General features: G+C 52.8%; 1 protein-coding gene across 5 annotated transcripts in view; it reads right to left on the minus strand.

Moving 5' to 3' along the window:
- aatkb (apoptosis-associated tyrosine kinase b) overlaps nt 1–13,617 on the minus strand; it is a 46,134-nt gene continuing 32,517 nt past the window's right edge. For 2 of the 5 annotated variants that reach the window (XM_074662802.1, XM_074662805.1), the window contains 11 exons: nt 10,800–10,879; nt 9,471–9,589; nt 9,299–9,386; nt 8,145–8,278; nt 7,775–7,859; nt 7,223–7,344; nt 6,991–7,140; nt 3,121–6,709; nt 2,570–2,699; nt 1,324–1,530; nt 1–629 (listed from right to left, as the gene is read on the minus strand). In XM_074662802.1, the coding sequence (XP_074518903.1) occupies nt 601–629; nt 1,324–1,530; nt 2,570–2,699; nt 3,121–6,709; nt 6,991–7,140; nt 7,223–7,344; nt 7,775–7,859; nt 8,145–8,278; nt 9,299–9,386; nt 9,471–9,589; nt 10,800–10,879 (4,733 nt within the window). In that variant the 3' untranslated portion in view covers nt 1–600. Of the gene's footprint in view, nt 630–1,323; nt 1,531–2,569; nt 2,700–3,120; nt 6,710–6,990; nt 7,141–7,222; nt 7,345–7,774; nt 7,860–8,144; nt 8,279–9,298; nt 9,387–9,470; nt 9,590–10,799; nt 10,880–11,345; nt 11,550–13,617 lie in introns of those variants that run through there. The other 3 variants (XM_074662804.1, XM_074662803.1, XM_074662806.1) reach the window with 3 other exon arrangements.

Genomic DNA, 13,617 nt, shown 5'->3' on the forward strand with positions numbered 1-13,617 from the left:
CGTCTCCTTTCGTCTCCTTTCGTCTCCTTTTGTCTCCTTTCGTCTCCTTTCGTCTCTGAATGAATCAAATATAAACATCGTATTACTTGTGATACCTCAAAGTTCTCCTTGATTTTCTTAAAGACAGGTAAAGCAGTTTCCTAAAAAGTTTGTGGAGCTGAAGTCTTTTCCAAAGAGCTGATCCTTTGTTCGGTCTTTTTCCTCAGCGTCAGTTTTCTCGTCCTGACGGCTCCACGCTCTCACCAAAGCTCCGTAACGAGTAAAGAAGTGAAAGAGGTGAAAAAATGTGACGCTGTCCAAACATCTGTCCTTTCCTTTTGTCTTTTTGATCCCAAAAATATGCAGAATTCAAGGTTTCCCTGCTTTCATATGTTCTTTATATCATACAGACAGTCTCTATGAATACTCTGTAAATTTCATATATTAACGTTTTCTTTTCTAAACAGCTGAGGCCCAACGTTAAAGAAGGAGGGACCTTAAAAAGTGTCCACAGGCGAGAAGAGGCACTGTCTTGTGTTTCTAAAACCTGATGTTAAAAATAAATCAGAAGTCATGCGAGCAGGCCAAGTTTCTCCACAGAGGCCGAAAGTGTCCACAGCTCTACTCTTTGTCTCCGTCCTCGCTGCTTCCTGCAAACACAGAGGACACAGAGGATACACAGGGTGAGCAGGTCAGATGGTTTCAGGGACACACAGGGTGAGCAGGTCAGATGGTTTCAGGGACACAGGGTGAGCAGGTCAGATGGTTTCAGGGACACAGAGGGTGAGCAGGTCAGATGGTTTCAGGGACACACAGGGTGAGCAGGTCAGACCGAGGGTTTCAGGGACACAGAGGGTGAGCAGGTCAGATGGTTTCAGGGACACAGGGTGAGCAGGTCAGATGGTTTCAGGGACACACAGGGTGAGCAGGTCAGATGGTTTCAGGGACACACAGGGTGAGCAGGTCAGATGGTTTCAGGGACACAGGGTGAGCAGGTCAGATGGTTTCAGGGACACACAGGGTGAGCAGGTCAGATGGTTTCAGGGACACAGGGTGAGCAGGTCAGACCGAGGGTTTCAGGGACACACAGGGTGAGCAGGTCAGATGGTTTCAGGGACACAGAGGGTGAGCAGGTCAGAGGGTTTCAGGGACACAGAGGGTGAGCAGGTCAGACCGATGGTTTCAGGGACACAGAGGGTGAGCAGGTCAGAGGGTTTCAGGGACACAGAGGGTGAGCAGGTCAGACCGATGGTTTCAGGGACACAGAGGGTGAGCAGGTCAGAGGGTTTCAGGAGACCAAGATGAAAGAGAGGAAACTCCTCCTCCATCAGACTTTATACCCACCTCCCACAGAGTCCATGTCCGAGTCCGAGATGTGAGTGATGGAGAAGCGGGACACGCTGGACGGGGACACGGTGAAGCGGGAGAACTGTACAGCTGGTTTGGGAGGTGGAGCTTTAGGGGCGGAGCGAGGAGGAGGAGAGTCAGACGTCGCTGAGGAAGTCGGGAGGGGCAGCAGAGGGAAGTCATCCTCCCACTCGTACCCCGCACCTGAAACAGATCAGAGGTTTAAAAGCTGCAGCTAAACCAGCACTCTTCATCTTCATCACTTCATCTTCATCACTTCATCACTTCATCATCACTTCATCATCACTTCATCATCTCTACATCATCACTTCATCCTCACTTCATCATCACTTCATCATCACTTCATCTTTACTTCATCATCACTTCATCCTCACTTCATCATCACTTCATCATCACTTCATCATCACTTCATCATCATCACTTCATCCTCACTTCATCCTCACTTCATCATCACTTCATCCTCACTTCATCATCACTTCATCATCTCTACATCATCCTCACTTCATCATCACTTCATCCTCACTTCATCATCACATCATCCTCACTTCATCATCACTTCATCATCTCTACATCATCACTACATCATCACTTCATCCTCACTTCATCATCACTTCTTCACTTCATCATCACTTCTTCACTTCATCCTCACTTCATCATCACTTCATCCTCACTTCATCATCACTTCATCCTCACTTCATCATCACTTCATCATCTCTACATCATCCTCACTTCATCATCACTTCATCATCACTTCATCATCACTTCATCATCTCTACATCATCCTCACTTCATCATCACTTCATCCTCACTTCATCATCACATCATCCTCACTTCATCATCACTTCATCATCTCTACATCATCCTCACTTCATCATCACTTCATCCTCACTTCATCATCACTTCATCCTCACTTCATCATCACTTCATCCTCACTTCATCATCACTTCTTCACTTCATCATCACTTCTTCACTTCATCCTCACATCATCATCACTTCATCCTCACCTCATCATCACTTCATCCTCACTTCATCATCACTTCTTCACTTCATCCTCACTTCATCATCACTTCTTCACATCATCCTCACTTCATCATCACTTCATCATCACTTCATCATCACTTCTTCACTTCATCATCACTTCATCATCTCTTCATCATCACTTCTTCACTTCATCATCACTTCATCATCACTTCATCTTCACAGGAAGTGTCGCTGCACGTACTCTCCTCTGAGATGTTCCCGTCTGAGGAGTCGTCAGACGCAGGGACCCGGTCCTGGGTTTTGCTCCTGGAGCTCTGGCTCTCTGTTCCTAACGGGAAGCCGTGTTCGGTCAGCTCCTTCGTCGGACTCTCCTGGAGGAGAAAAGGAGGAAAGAGGAGGAGAGAGGAGGAGAAAAAGGAGGAGAGAGGAGGAGAGAGGAGGAAAGAGGAGGAGAGAGGAGGAGAAAAAGGAGGAAAGAGGAGGAGAGAGGAGGAGAAAAAGGAGGAAAGAGGAGGAGAGAGGAGGAGAAAAAGGAGGAAAGAGGAGGAAAGAGGGGGAAAAAAAGGAGGAAAGAGGAGGAAAGAGGAGGAGAAAAAGGAGGAAAGAGGAGGAGAAAAAGGTGGAAAGAGGAGGAAAGAGGAGGAGAAAAAGGAGGAAAGAGGAGGAGAGAGGAGGAGGATCAGTCAGAGCTGTACATGAAGGAGTGAGTCTGACCCCTCTCCAGGAGGGGGCAGCAGAGGAGTGTTGCAGTCATTAAAGTGTGTGTGATAAAACACCCTCAGCTCCTCTCACCTGGTCGAACAGGTAGACGGTGACGTCATCAAAAAAAGACACCGTCTTCTTCTTGCGGTCCAGCTCCTCCTCGATGTTCTCCGCCGTGAGGAGGACGGGCATCTTGAGGAGGCTGCGCAGTTTGTGAGCGTCGCTGGTGTCGCTCACCACGATGGGCACCGGGTGGCTCTCCTCGTCGCTGTCCTCGCCTGCGCTCTGCTCCTGCACGCTGTAGCTCCTCAGCTCCTCGTCCGACTCGTCGCTGTCGTCAGTGTCGGCGTCCTCCTCGTCGGCTTCTTCCCCGTCTGCCGGAGATGCTCGACCGTCTGTAGGGAGAGGAGGGGAGGTGGGTGGAGGAGGAGGAGACGAGGAGGAGAACCGTCGGGTGTTTGCTGTTTGCTGCAGGGCCACTTCATCTTTGGGTAAGGTGTGCAGGGTCTCAGCGGACGCTCCTGACGACCTGATCAGGGTCTTTTCTGATCCCTCCTCAGGTTTTCCTGAGTCTTTCACACAGTTTTTAAGGTTTTCTTTCTCCACCTCCTCCTCCTCCTCCACCTCCTCCTCCTCCACCTCCTCCTCCTCCACCTCCTCCTCCTCCTCCTCTTCCTCCTCCTCCACCTTCACACTGGATTTCTCTCCGTTCAGGGCGCCGAGAGCTTCCTCCATGGCCCCCACCACCTCAGCAGCCCAGTCCCCCAGGGAGGAGCTCTCCTCCTGTGACGGCCATTCATCCAGCCCGGACATGGAGGCGGAGTCAGAGGGTAAACCCAGCTCCTCCTCCTCCTCCTCAGCGCAGTCCTCCTCAGAGAACGCCACCAGCTCTGTGGGAGAGGAGGAGTCTCCTCCGTCCGTCACCATCTGCTCCAGTCTGATGTCTTTGTTAGCTCCTGTGTCCTCCTCCTCCTCCTCCTCCTCCTCCTCCTCCTCTTCACTCTTCCTCTTCTCTCCCTTCCTGTCCTCCATGTTTGGTTCGTCTCCTTCGTCTCTGGACAGTCGTTCGTTCTCGTAGTCTGAAAAGTAGGCGGAGTCTCTGTAAGGAGTTTTGTCGCTGAGCGGTAAGAGGATGTGGTCAGCGGACTGTGAGGGGACTAGAGCTGGATCTTCATCTGGTAACTCTCTGTGCTCTGTGGGATCTAACCCCGCCTCCTCCTGCTCCTCCTCCTCCTCCTCCTCCTCCTCCTCCTCCTCCTCCTCCAGGCTCTTGTCGAGGACTGGCGTTACCAGCGTTTGAGGGTCATGAGGCTCTTTAGGCACGAACTCGGGGCTCTCGTTGTTCTCGGTGTCGTAGCCGCTGTCCATGGCTTTGGGGGAGCTGGACGGGTGGGAGGACGCGGGACTCAGACCCTCACAGGACCCGGCAGCGGACGGCAGGTCCATGGAGTCCATGGAGTCAGGAGTCCCTACCTGCTTCTGCAGGGACTTGAACGCAGGAGAAGCGTTCAGCTCGCTAGACTCGTCAGCGAAGATTCCCGAGGTCACGTCGGTGATGTCGTCCGTGATGTCGTCCTCGTCATCGTCATCATCATCGTCACTGCAGTCCAGGATGTCAGCCAGGCTCACGCTGGAGCCTCCTCGGTCCACGCCGCTGTCTCCGGCCTGACTCCTCTCTGACTGTGGGTCTGTGAGCGCCACCATCACGTGCATGTTGTCACCAGGAGGGGGCGCACTCTTCGTCATGGTCAGCGTCACCTCTTCCACTTTAGGCTCTGCTGGTTTCTGCGTGGTCGGCTTTTCTTTGACCACGTCCTCCCTCTTCTCCTTGAACAGCGAATCACCGAGGATGAGGTCCACGTACGGCTCTCTTCTCTCCTCGGTCTTCGTCAGGGGCGGTTTGGGCACGATGGGACCCCCCGGCGCCGGGGACAGGTTGATCATTTCCTCGTTGCTCTGGATGTCGACGACCTTCTCACTGATGTAGTTTCCGGGAGCGTAGCTGTGGCCGTAGCTGTTGTTTCTGACCAGCAGACCCGTCAGCGGGTCGATGAAGTGTGAGTGGCAGCACTCTCCGGGCGCTGGCACTTGGGTCTCGGCGTCGTGGCACAGGTAGATGTAGGCGTTGCAGTTGTCTGAGGGCACCATGGCGTGATGCTTGCTCAGACTCAGGCAGGCACTGTTGTCTTTGGCCTGGTGGGGCTCCAGGTAGTCGATGGGTTTGGGCAGGGAGTGGAAAGCCAGGCTGTGCTCCTCGGGCCAGGAGTCTTCGATGTCCGTGCTCGGCATGGTGTAGTGGAAGTCCACGTAAGCGTCCTGTCTGCAGCTGTGGCTCGCCCGCCGGTGGTGGCCCCCGCTGCCGTGGCGGTGCTTTGAGGGCCAAGTGTTGCAGGTGTGTCTCTCCACGAAAATGTCCTCCTCTTCCTCCTCTGAGTCGCTGCCTCGGTGCCCGATGAAGAGCGCCCCCTCTGTCTCCACGTTGATGCTGACGGAGTGGCTGTTGTGCCTGGTGTGGCTGGGCATGGTCTTCCTCAGGGACCCCATCATGTCGTAGTACCCTCCCGTCACGTTCTTCCCTATGATGGAGGTCTGAGTTGTCTCCAGGTAGGTGTCTCTGAAGGCCTGCTGGGGCGGACTGCTCACGGAGGGGGAAATACCGAGGGGGTTCTCCAGTTCACCCAAAGCCTGGCGCAGGCTCCTGGACCCCCAGCTCTCCCGGTGAAGATCTCTGGAGGGCTCGCTGCCGATCATAAAGTTATCTAAGCCCAAAGAGGGCGAGTGCTCGTAGTAGTAACCCCCATCCCGGTCTTTGTAGGACACGTAGTGGCTGGACTCCCAGGGCCGTAGTGGGCTGCTGTCAGAGACTTGCCCTAGAAGAGGCTCCATGGTCAGGGAGATCGCCGGACTGGACTCGTTTGAATCGTACACGTCCGTCTTGTGTAAGTCTGCTGACCAGTAGGGCGCCATGGCTTTGGCCTGTGACGGACACGCCATGCATTCACCAGAGTCGGCACTCCCGGTCAGAAAGCTCCCGTTGCTGCCCTGGTAGTCCGGACTGTATGAGCACATGGGGTAATCCAGATCGATGTTGCAGTCCACTGGCTCCTCGATGCGGATGTAGTATTCGCTGCCGACTGACGGGCTGTGGGCGCTGAGGACGGGAAGCACGCCGGGAGCGTGGAGATGCTTGGGTTGGTAGTAGGACGGAGAGACTCCGTGGCTGAGGCTCTCCATGGGGCAGCCTCCCACGATGCCCCCTGGTGGGTAAAATGCTTCTTGACAGTGGTGGTTCACCTGACCCAGGGTACTGGAGGAGTCCGGGGCCCTGTAGGACGGGTCGGCTCTGGCTTGCTCCCACTTGTACTCAAAGTTCAGGCCGTGGCTGGTCTCAGTGACGGTCAGGACATCATCCCCGGACTCGGACTGGTACCCGTCACCCGCTGAGATCTGCTCCAGCAGCGGGAAGGAGGAGGAGTTGGCTGATGAGGGGTGGTCTCGTATCAGGGCCGAGGCGCCGTGCTGGAATCCAGTGTTGGGGCGCATCAAGTTCCACCGTCTTTCAAAGTCCTCTTCGGCCTCGCTGGCTCCTTTGGCACACAGGTAGCTGAGCAGCAGGTGGACTTCCTCTGCGGTGGGTCTCTGGTCCGGCTGGAGCCAGCAGAACTGCATCACCTCATACCTGAGGAGCACAAACACAGACAGCGATGGGTTAACCCTCTGCCGCTCCTGGAGTCCCGTCACTCGCCAACACGTGTTTGATTCGTGGAAAATGTTGAACCAAGTTGTAACAACAGGACGAGAACAAAGACAAAACCTAAAAACTGTCCCTGTTACACGGAAGCTAATCCCCAGGGATTAGCATAATAATCAGCCGGGAAAGTCAAACACTCATCCTGGAGGAAATTAGCAGCTTAGCTCTGAACATTCAGTTTGTTTTCCTGCTGAAGCGGTTCGTCTCACCAGCGCTCGGCCAGGGGGACTTTGAGCAGAGGTTTGGGCAGTCTGAGCTGCTGCTCCCTCACGGCGTAGGTCAGCACCTGTCTGTCAGAGTAGTGTCTGTACGGCTGGTTGCCCAGCTCCAGCAGCTCCCAGATCGTCACCCCCAGAGACCTGCAGCACGGAAAGACAGGTCATAAAAACTCTCGATTCAGCGCTGGATCAGAGCCCACCGCGGTTTGATAACGGCTCGTACCACATGTTGCTCTGCTGGGTCTGCTCAGCCACCAGCAGGTTCCCGTGCACCTCGTCCACCAGCTCAGGCGCGATCCAACGCAGCGGCACGAACATCTGATCCGTGGTGACGTAGTAATCATCCTGACGGAGAGAGAGGAAGGTCAACAACTACACAACAAAAAAACACACCTGGGGTTTTACTTCATCTTCCACAGAGCTCCTGAAGTCAAGTGCAAGACCTTTAACTCGTCCAGCAGAGGGCGCTCATGTTACACATAAAACAGCTGTCTCAGTGCATCTCTCTTAAAAAAAGTCAGCACACAGACCATCCACACAAGCAAATCATGGGGAAATACTGGCACCAACTCAGCTGCATAGTGAGAGTTTAAACATTTAACCTCTTCTGAAGATGCAACTTCTCATTTTTTAACCTGTAAACTCAACAAAAGCCCGAGGTGAGATCTGCTGAGTGATATCAGATCTGCAGATCTCCCTTGGATGCAGCTCAGGAGGTCACTGTGTGTGTTTACATGTGTTTGAGTCTGTCGGTGGTTTAACCTGGGAAACAAACCTTGTACTTGGTGTGGGACAGACCGTAGTCTCCGATCTTCACGGAGACGTTTGCAGTCAGCAGGCAGTTTCTCAAAGCCAGGTCACTGTAGGAGAGAGGAGGAGGAGAGAGGAGGAGGAGAGGTTACAGACCCGGAGAGCACGGCCTCAGGGTGGCGCTGAAGCAGGATTAAACGTGTAGCTTAAAGTGTCTCTGATGTGATGACGGTTCACCGCCTGCAACAAAATCACTGATGCTGGAGTCGATAACGAACACTCAGGCAGCACCAGGATATTGTTCCAGGAAGCAACCAAAAGCACAAGGCAGATTTAGCTAGTGATGTGTGTCTGACGTGTGTGTACAGGTGTGTGACTGCAGGGAAACCTCGTACCTGTGTGTGAAGTTGTGTTTGTGGAGGTGCAGGAGTCCCGAGGCGATGTCACAGGCCATGCGCTGGAGGATCAGCGGCTCTGGGGTCATGGTGTCTGCAGACCTGCAGCTCCTGAGGTAACCCTTCACGTCCCCCTGGAGGAGAGACAGAGATCTGTGTGTTACATCCTCTGACCACTGGGGGGCAGCGTTACCATTAAGCATGCATGCTCGGTGTTTGGGATCTGAAATCTGTCATATAAGGGTAAAAAATTAAAAATAAAATCATTTTATGTTTATGATGAATAAAAATACATGAGCCACTCTACAATAAGACTAAACTAAAGTATTTCTGATATATCTATTGTGCTTGAATTTTGCAACAAAACTGAACATGCATTAAGTGATATTTTGTTCTTTTTGTGATGAAGAATCATTTTTATTTCTCTTCTCATATAAATTTATGATTTTTATTTTTATTTTTTTGCACAAGGAAACTGTTTGTTTAGCGACATGTGCCCAGAAACTACAGTAAAGATCAGTTCATTAAAACCAAAAGCACTAAAGACTTTTTTTTTTCTGAGGTAACCCTGACGGCATCCAGTGAAAACTCTCAGTGGGAAAATAAACGACGTTTTAATTAAAGTGGATGGATGTGAAATGGGAGGAAGCCACTCCTTAAATCTCTGATTACTTTAACATCGTCACAAATATCAGCGATAAATCTGCAGAACCAATCCGTCCTCTGGGGTCCATGTTGGATTTAATGCCCCGCTCTGAGTGGTACAAGTGTCGGGTGATGTATCGGTGACTTTGAGGCCTCCTGCCAGATATTTGCAGCTGCTGCCAAGAAAATCTCCATGGCCAAAAGTTATACGCTATAAAATCCACAGTCTGAATATTACAGGAAGTTCTCAATCCACTTAATGCTCTGAATTAGTTTAAGGATGTTGTGCAGACTCCTGAGGTAGAGGTCAAAGACTTTAGGACCCACAGCTCAAACTGTACGTCTGAATAATTCAGAGGAGCCGACGACCAGCTGTGGTCCAGGCTGCAGAGACACTCAGGGATTCATCCACAGCGTTTCATTAACCGTCTGGATGAGGTGACGGGTTTCCAGCCTCTGTCTCACGGCCTGACGGCGCTGAAACACGCCTGCTCTGTGGCGTCACTCACCAGCGGGCAGAACTCCATCACCAGCAGGTAGGGGGCGACCTCGGTGCACTGGGCCAAACACTGCACCAGCGCAGGGTGCTGCAGGGAGCTGAGGAGGAGAGGAGACATGAGGTCAGACCACAGCACCTCCCTTCAGCCCAGCACCCCTCACAGAGACGGGCGGAGCGCCTACCGGTACGGCTGGGCCTCCTCCAGGAAGTGCATCTGGTCCTGAACGCCGGCGCTGGATCTGAGCTCCTTCACCACCACCTGGGTGGAGTTCAGTCCAGTGTTGACCTCCCCGAGCAAAACCTGGAAGAGGACAGATAGAGGCATGTACACACACGGGGATACATGGGTACACACACACGGGGATACACACACACACGGGGATACACACACACACAGGGACACACACACAAGGGGATACACAGGGACACACACACACAGGGATACACACACACACACACACACACACACACGGGGACACACACACACACGGGGACACACAGGGACACACACACACAAGGGGATACACAGGGACACACACACACAGGGATACACACACACACACACACAGGGATACACAGGGACACACACACAAGGGGATACACAGGGACACACACACAAGGGGATACACAGGGACACACACACACAGGGATACACACACACACACACACACACGGGGACACACACACACACGGGGACACACAGGGACACACACACACAAGGGGATACACAGAGACACACACACACAGGGATACACACACACACACACACACACACACACAGGGATACACACACACAGGGATACACACACACGAAGCCAGGAGAGGGAGTGACCGTCACACAAAGGGAGAGAGCAGCCGTGCAAAGACAAAGACAGAGCAGGGACACACACACACACACACACACACACACACACACACACACACACACACACACACACACACACACACACACACACACACACACACACACACACACACACACACACACACAGATGGACATACCCAGTCAAGGTACACACGGATGGAGGGATGGATGTGAAGTCATGAGAGACGGTGTGAGTTGAAAAAGAGGAGACAGAGACAGACGGGTGGATGTAGGGAAGGAGGGAAGGAGGGATGGATGGAGGGATGGATGGAGGGAGGGATGGAGGTGGAGAAAAGGAGAACACGTTATCTGGGTGTGTAACCTCCACATCCCTCCACCTGCAGCTGAGCACCAGGACTAAAGTTCACCAGCTGAAACTGACCCTGAAGAGCCGAGGCCAACAGGTGTGAGCAGAGCTGACACCACAGAGTCAGGATGAGGACGGCAGCACGCGCTCAGTCACAGAGGAGTCAGCGTGTCGTCCATTTGTCACTGACTTAGCCCTGAACACGCCACACGCCTGACGGCGGCGCTGCCAGAGCCTCTGATGCTGCGTCCCGTCCACCTCCAGGCCGCTGCATCAGGAGCCACAGCCTCAAACCCCAGAGGGAAGCTATGAAGACTGAAACGTGAGAAATGAGCTTACCTTCCCGAACCAGCCATTCCCGATCTCCTTCAGGTAGAGGAGGCTGTGGCGGCTCAGGTCAGAGGGCTTCAGGAGCTGGCCTGGGGGGGCGGAGCAGAGAGGATCAACAGACTCCTCCACGCTTTCTTTCATGAAACATCAGAGGGTTTGTTAGAAACAGCTTTCACATGAGCAGAGGGATGCTAAAGGTGTCCAAAGGGGGCGCCAAAAACACAGCAGATTTAAAGTTCCTCTGAAGAGCTTTAACATGTTTCAACCCACTGCTTAAAATCTCTCCACGGGCAGTTTACAGACCTCAAACATTATTTTTTTAGATGATTCAAAGAGGAAATATTTCAGAGCTGGTTTTGCATGAAATAAACAAACTGAGCTGTGTTTTCATCATAATGTCCAGTGAACAGGAAGCTTATGGATGTTTGACTCTTTCATACCATAAATGTCTGGATCAACAAATTGTTTCCAAGGATGAAAAAGATGACACAGGAAAGCTCTGACCTGAAGAAGGATGAACAGATCACATTAATATCAGATTATGACTGGACGCACCGTGTGCAGGTCGTTAAGAGGCTCCTGAAGAGTCCATCCTCATCCAGTCGATGGTTTCTCAGCCTCTCTCAGAGGAAATACGCCGACATGTCAGAGAGTAAACAAACTCATCTCTCCCTCTGCATCCAGCTCCGTCTGTCCCCCCGTCCTCCTGACCCATCATGCATCTCTGTCAGCATCCCCTGACGACCTGAGTCCTCGCCGCCTGCTGCACACGCCCCACAGACCGTCCTGTCCCTGCTCAGCCAAACGTAACGCCACTGACGGCAGCACCCCCCCTCCCCCTCCCCCCTCTCTGTCCCTTTGTGTCCCCCACGATGACACTCAGATCCACACAGACCGGTCTTTGTGGAGCTCCGTCCCCCTCCAGACCGACACACAGGCCCGTCACTGTGCGGAGCCCATATTGGACTCCCCTGTCTCCCTCCCCGGGCCGCTCATTCCTTCCTCCCCCTCACGCCGTCTCTGCCGCCGTGGGCAGAATAAGCATCATTGTCTGTCTGCGCGGGGCAGCATGGCACCAGTTAGGACCAGTTAGAGCTCAACACTGGGACCATTCTCCACCTGCTCCACCAATAAGAGTCTGGAGGTAACGGTGGGAGCTCCACCAGCTCCACCACCAGCTCCACCAACAGCTCCACCACCAGCTCCACCAACAGCTCCACCACCAGCTCCACCACCAGCTCCAGCTCAGGTATTCACAGAGGAAGGAGGAGCTGAGCGTACGCTGTGTCAGTGGGATAAAAATCTGTGTTAATCAGGAGAAAAGAAACAAGAGGGAGAAATATTTTCTCTAAGCTGCTTGGTGAAGTAAAGCAGACCCTTTTAAAACATCTCACTCCTGATGTGGGGCTGGAAACACCCTGACATCCACCCAAACACTGAGCAGCAGCACGTCTGGTCTCTCCTCACCTCGGTGCACGCTGAGCGTCCTCCTCTGAAGACGGCGTGGAGCTTCATCACTGCAGCGTCCAGGAAGTTATCAGTGAGAAACAGCAGCTACAGCACTTAGAGTCTAATGGACTTCACGTTAAACTCCTCCACCTCCTCCACCTCCTCCAGCTCCTCCACCCTGGAGCATCCGGGTCCAGTCCTGTCTGAGAGCTGCTCACATGTTTCCTGGTTTCCTTCCATAACCCGCGGTCTGGGGTGTCGGTGTACAGGTGATGGTTCAGCACAGGAAATGACATCACGCTTGTTTTCCTCAGATCACTGTGTGTGTGTGTGTGTGTGTGTGTGTGTGTGTGTGTGTGTGTGTGTGTATGTGTGTATGTGTGTGTGTGTGTGTGTACAGCTCAGAGCAGCTGCATCAGGGCGGCTCCTGCACAGGGACCAGGCTCTGGACCGGGCCCAGCTCTTACAGTACTGATGGCTCACATAAGGAGCAGCTCCACCCACTCACATCATCGCTCAGCGCTGGAGACGCAGCAGGAGGACAGGAGGAGGACAGGAGGAGGACAGGAGGAGGACAGCAGGAGGACAGGAGGAGGACAGCAGGAGGACAGGAGGAGGACAGGAGGAGGACAGCAGGAGGACAACAGGAGGACAGCAGGAGGACAGGAGGAGGACAGGAGGAGGGAGGGAGCAGACTTTATCACGGGGTCTCTGCGCTGCATGTTTACCTCAGCGCTCAGGAATCAGGAGAGCTTCCAGTTCTGGATCTGGATCCACATGGGATCACTCTGAGAGGCTACGGGGAAACTTAAAACCCGACTTTAACAAACAAAGCTCACAATAAGTAACAACGTTTGGAAAACAAGACGCTGAAACCGTATGAAGTCTTCATGAAGTCACAGAGTTTTTGACCCTGTCCCTGAGCTTCCCGCCCTCCACCCTCAGCTGCTCCATCCATCCAGCTTCTAATGTGGAGACGCTCCATCAGCTGAACCTCTGTGCCTCCAATCAAAGCAGCACTAATCTCTGTCACTGACATTTCTCATGTTATCATCAAACCGTCTAAAGATGTAAGATCTGAGCTCTGTGCAGAGGGAAGAGAATCTGAACTTTAAGGTTTAAAAAAACAAGCTATGATCAGACCAGAGATTAAATCTAGTTTTTCTGCTGCCAGAGGAAGAAATACACCAGAGAAACTCCTCCTTCAGTCATCATCATCATCTGAGAGGGAGCAGGGCTCAGGGTAAAAACCTCAGCATCAAGTGTCCTCACTTCCACCTCCAACTCTTTCCAAACTTCCTGCGTCACGTCGCTCTGTTCTCTGAGTGCCTCTGCTCCTCTCTGGGTTTAATATTTTATCATCCTGTAAAGCTCTTTT

The sequence above is a fragment of the Halichoeres trimaculatus genome, unplaced genomic scaffold (assembly GCF_033239565.1).
Source record: "Halichoeres trimaculatus isolate MK-OKI-2021-1 unplaced genomic scaffold, fHalTri1.1 fHalTri1_scaffold_23, whole genome shotgun sequence".
Lineage (NCBI taxonomy): Eukaryota > Metazoa > Chordata > Actinopteri > Labriformes > Labridae > Halichoeres > Halichoeres trimaculatus.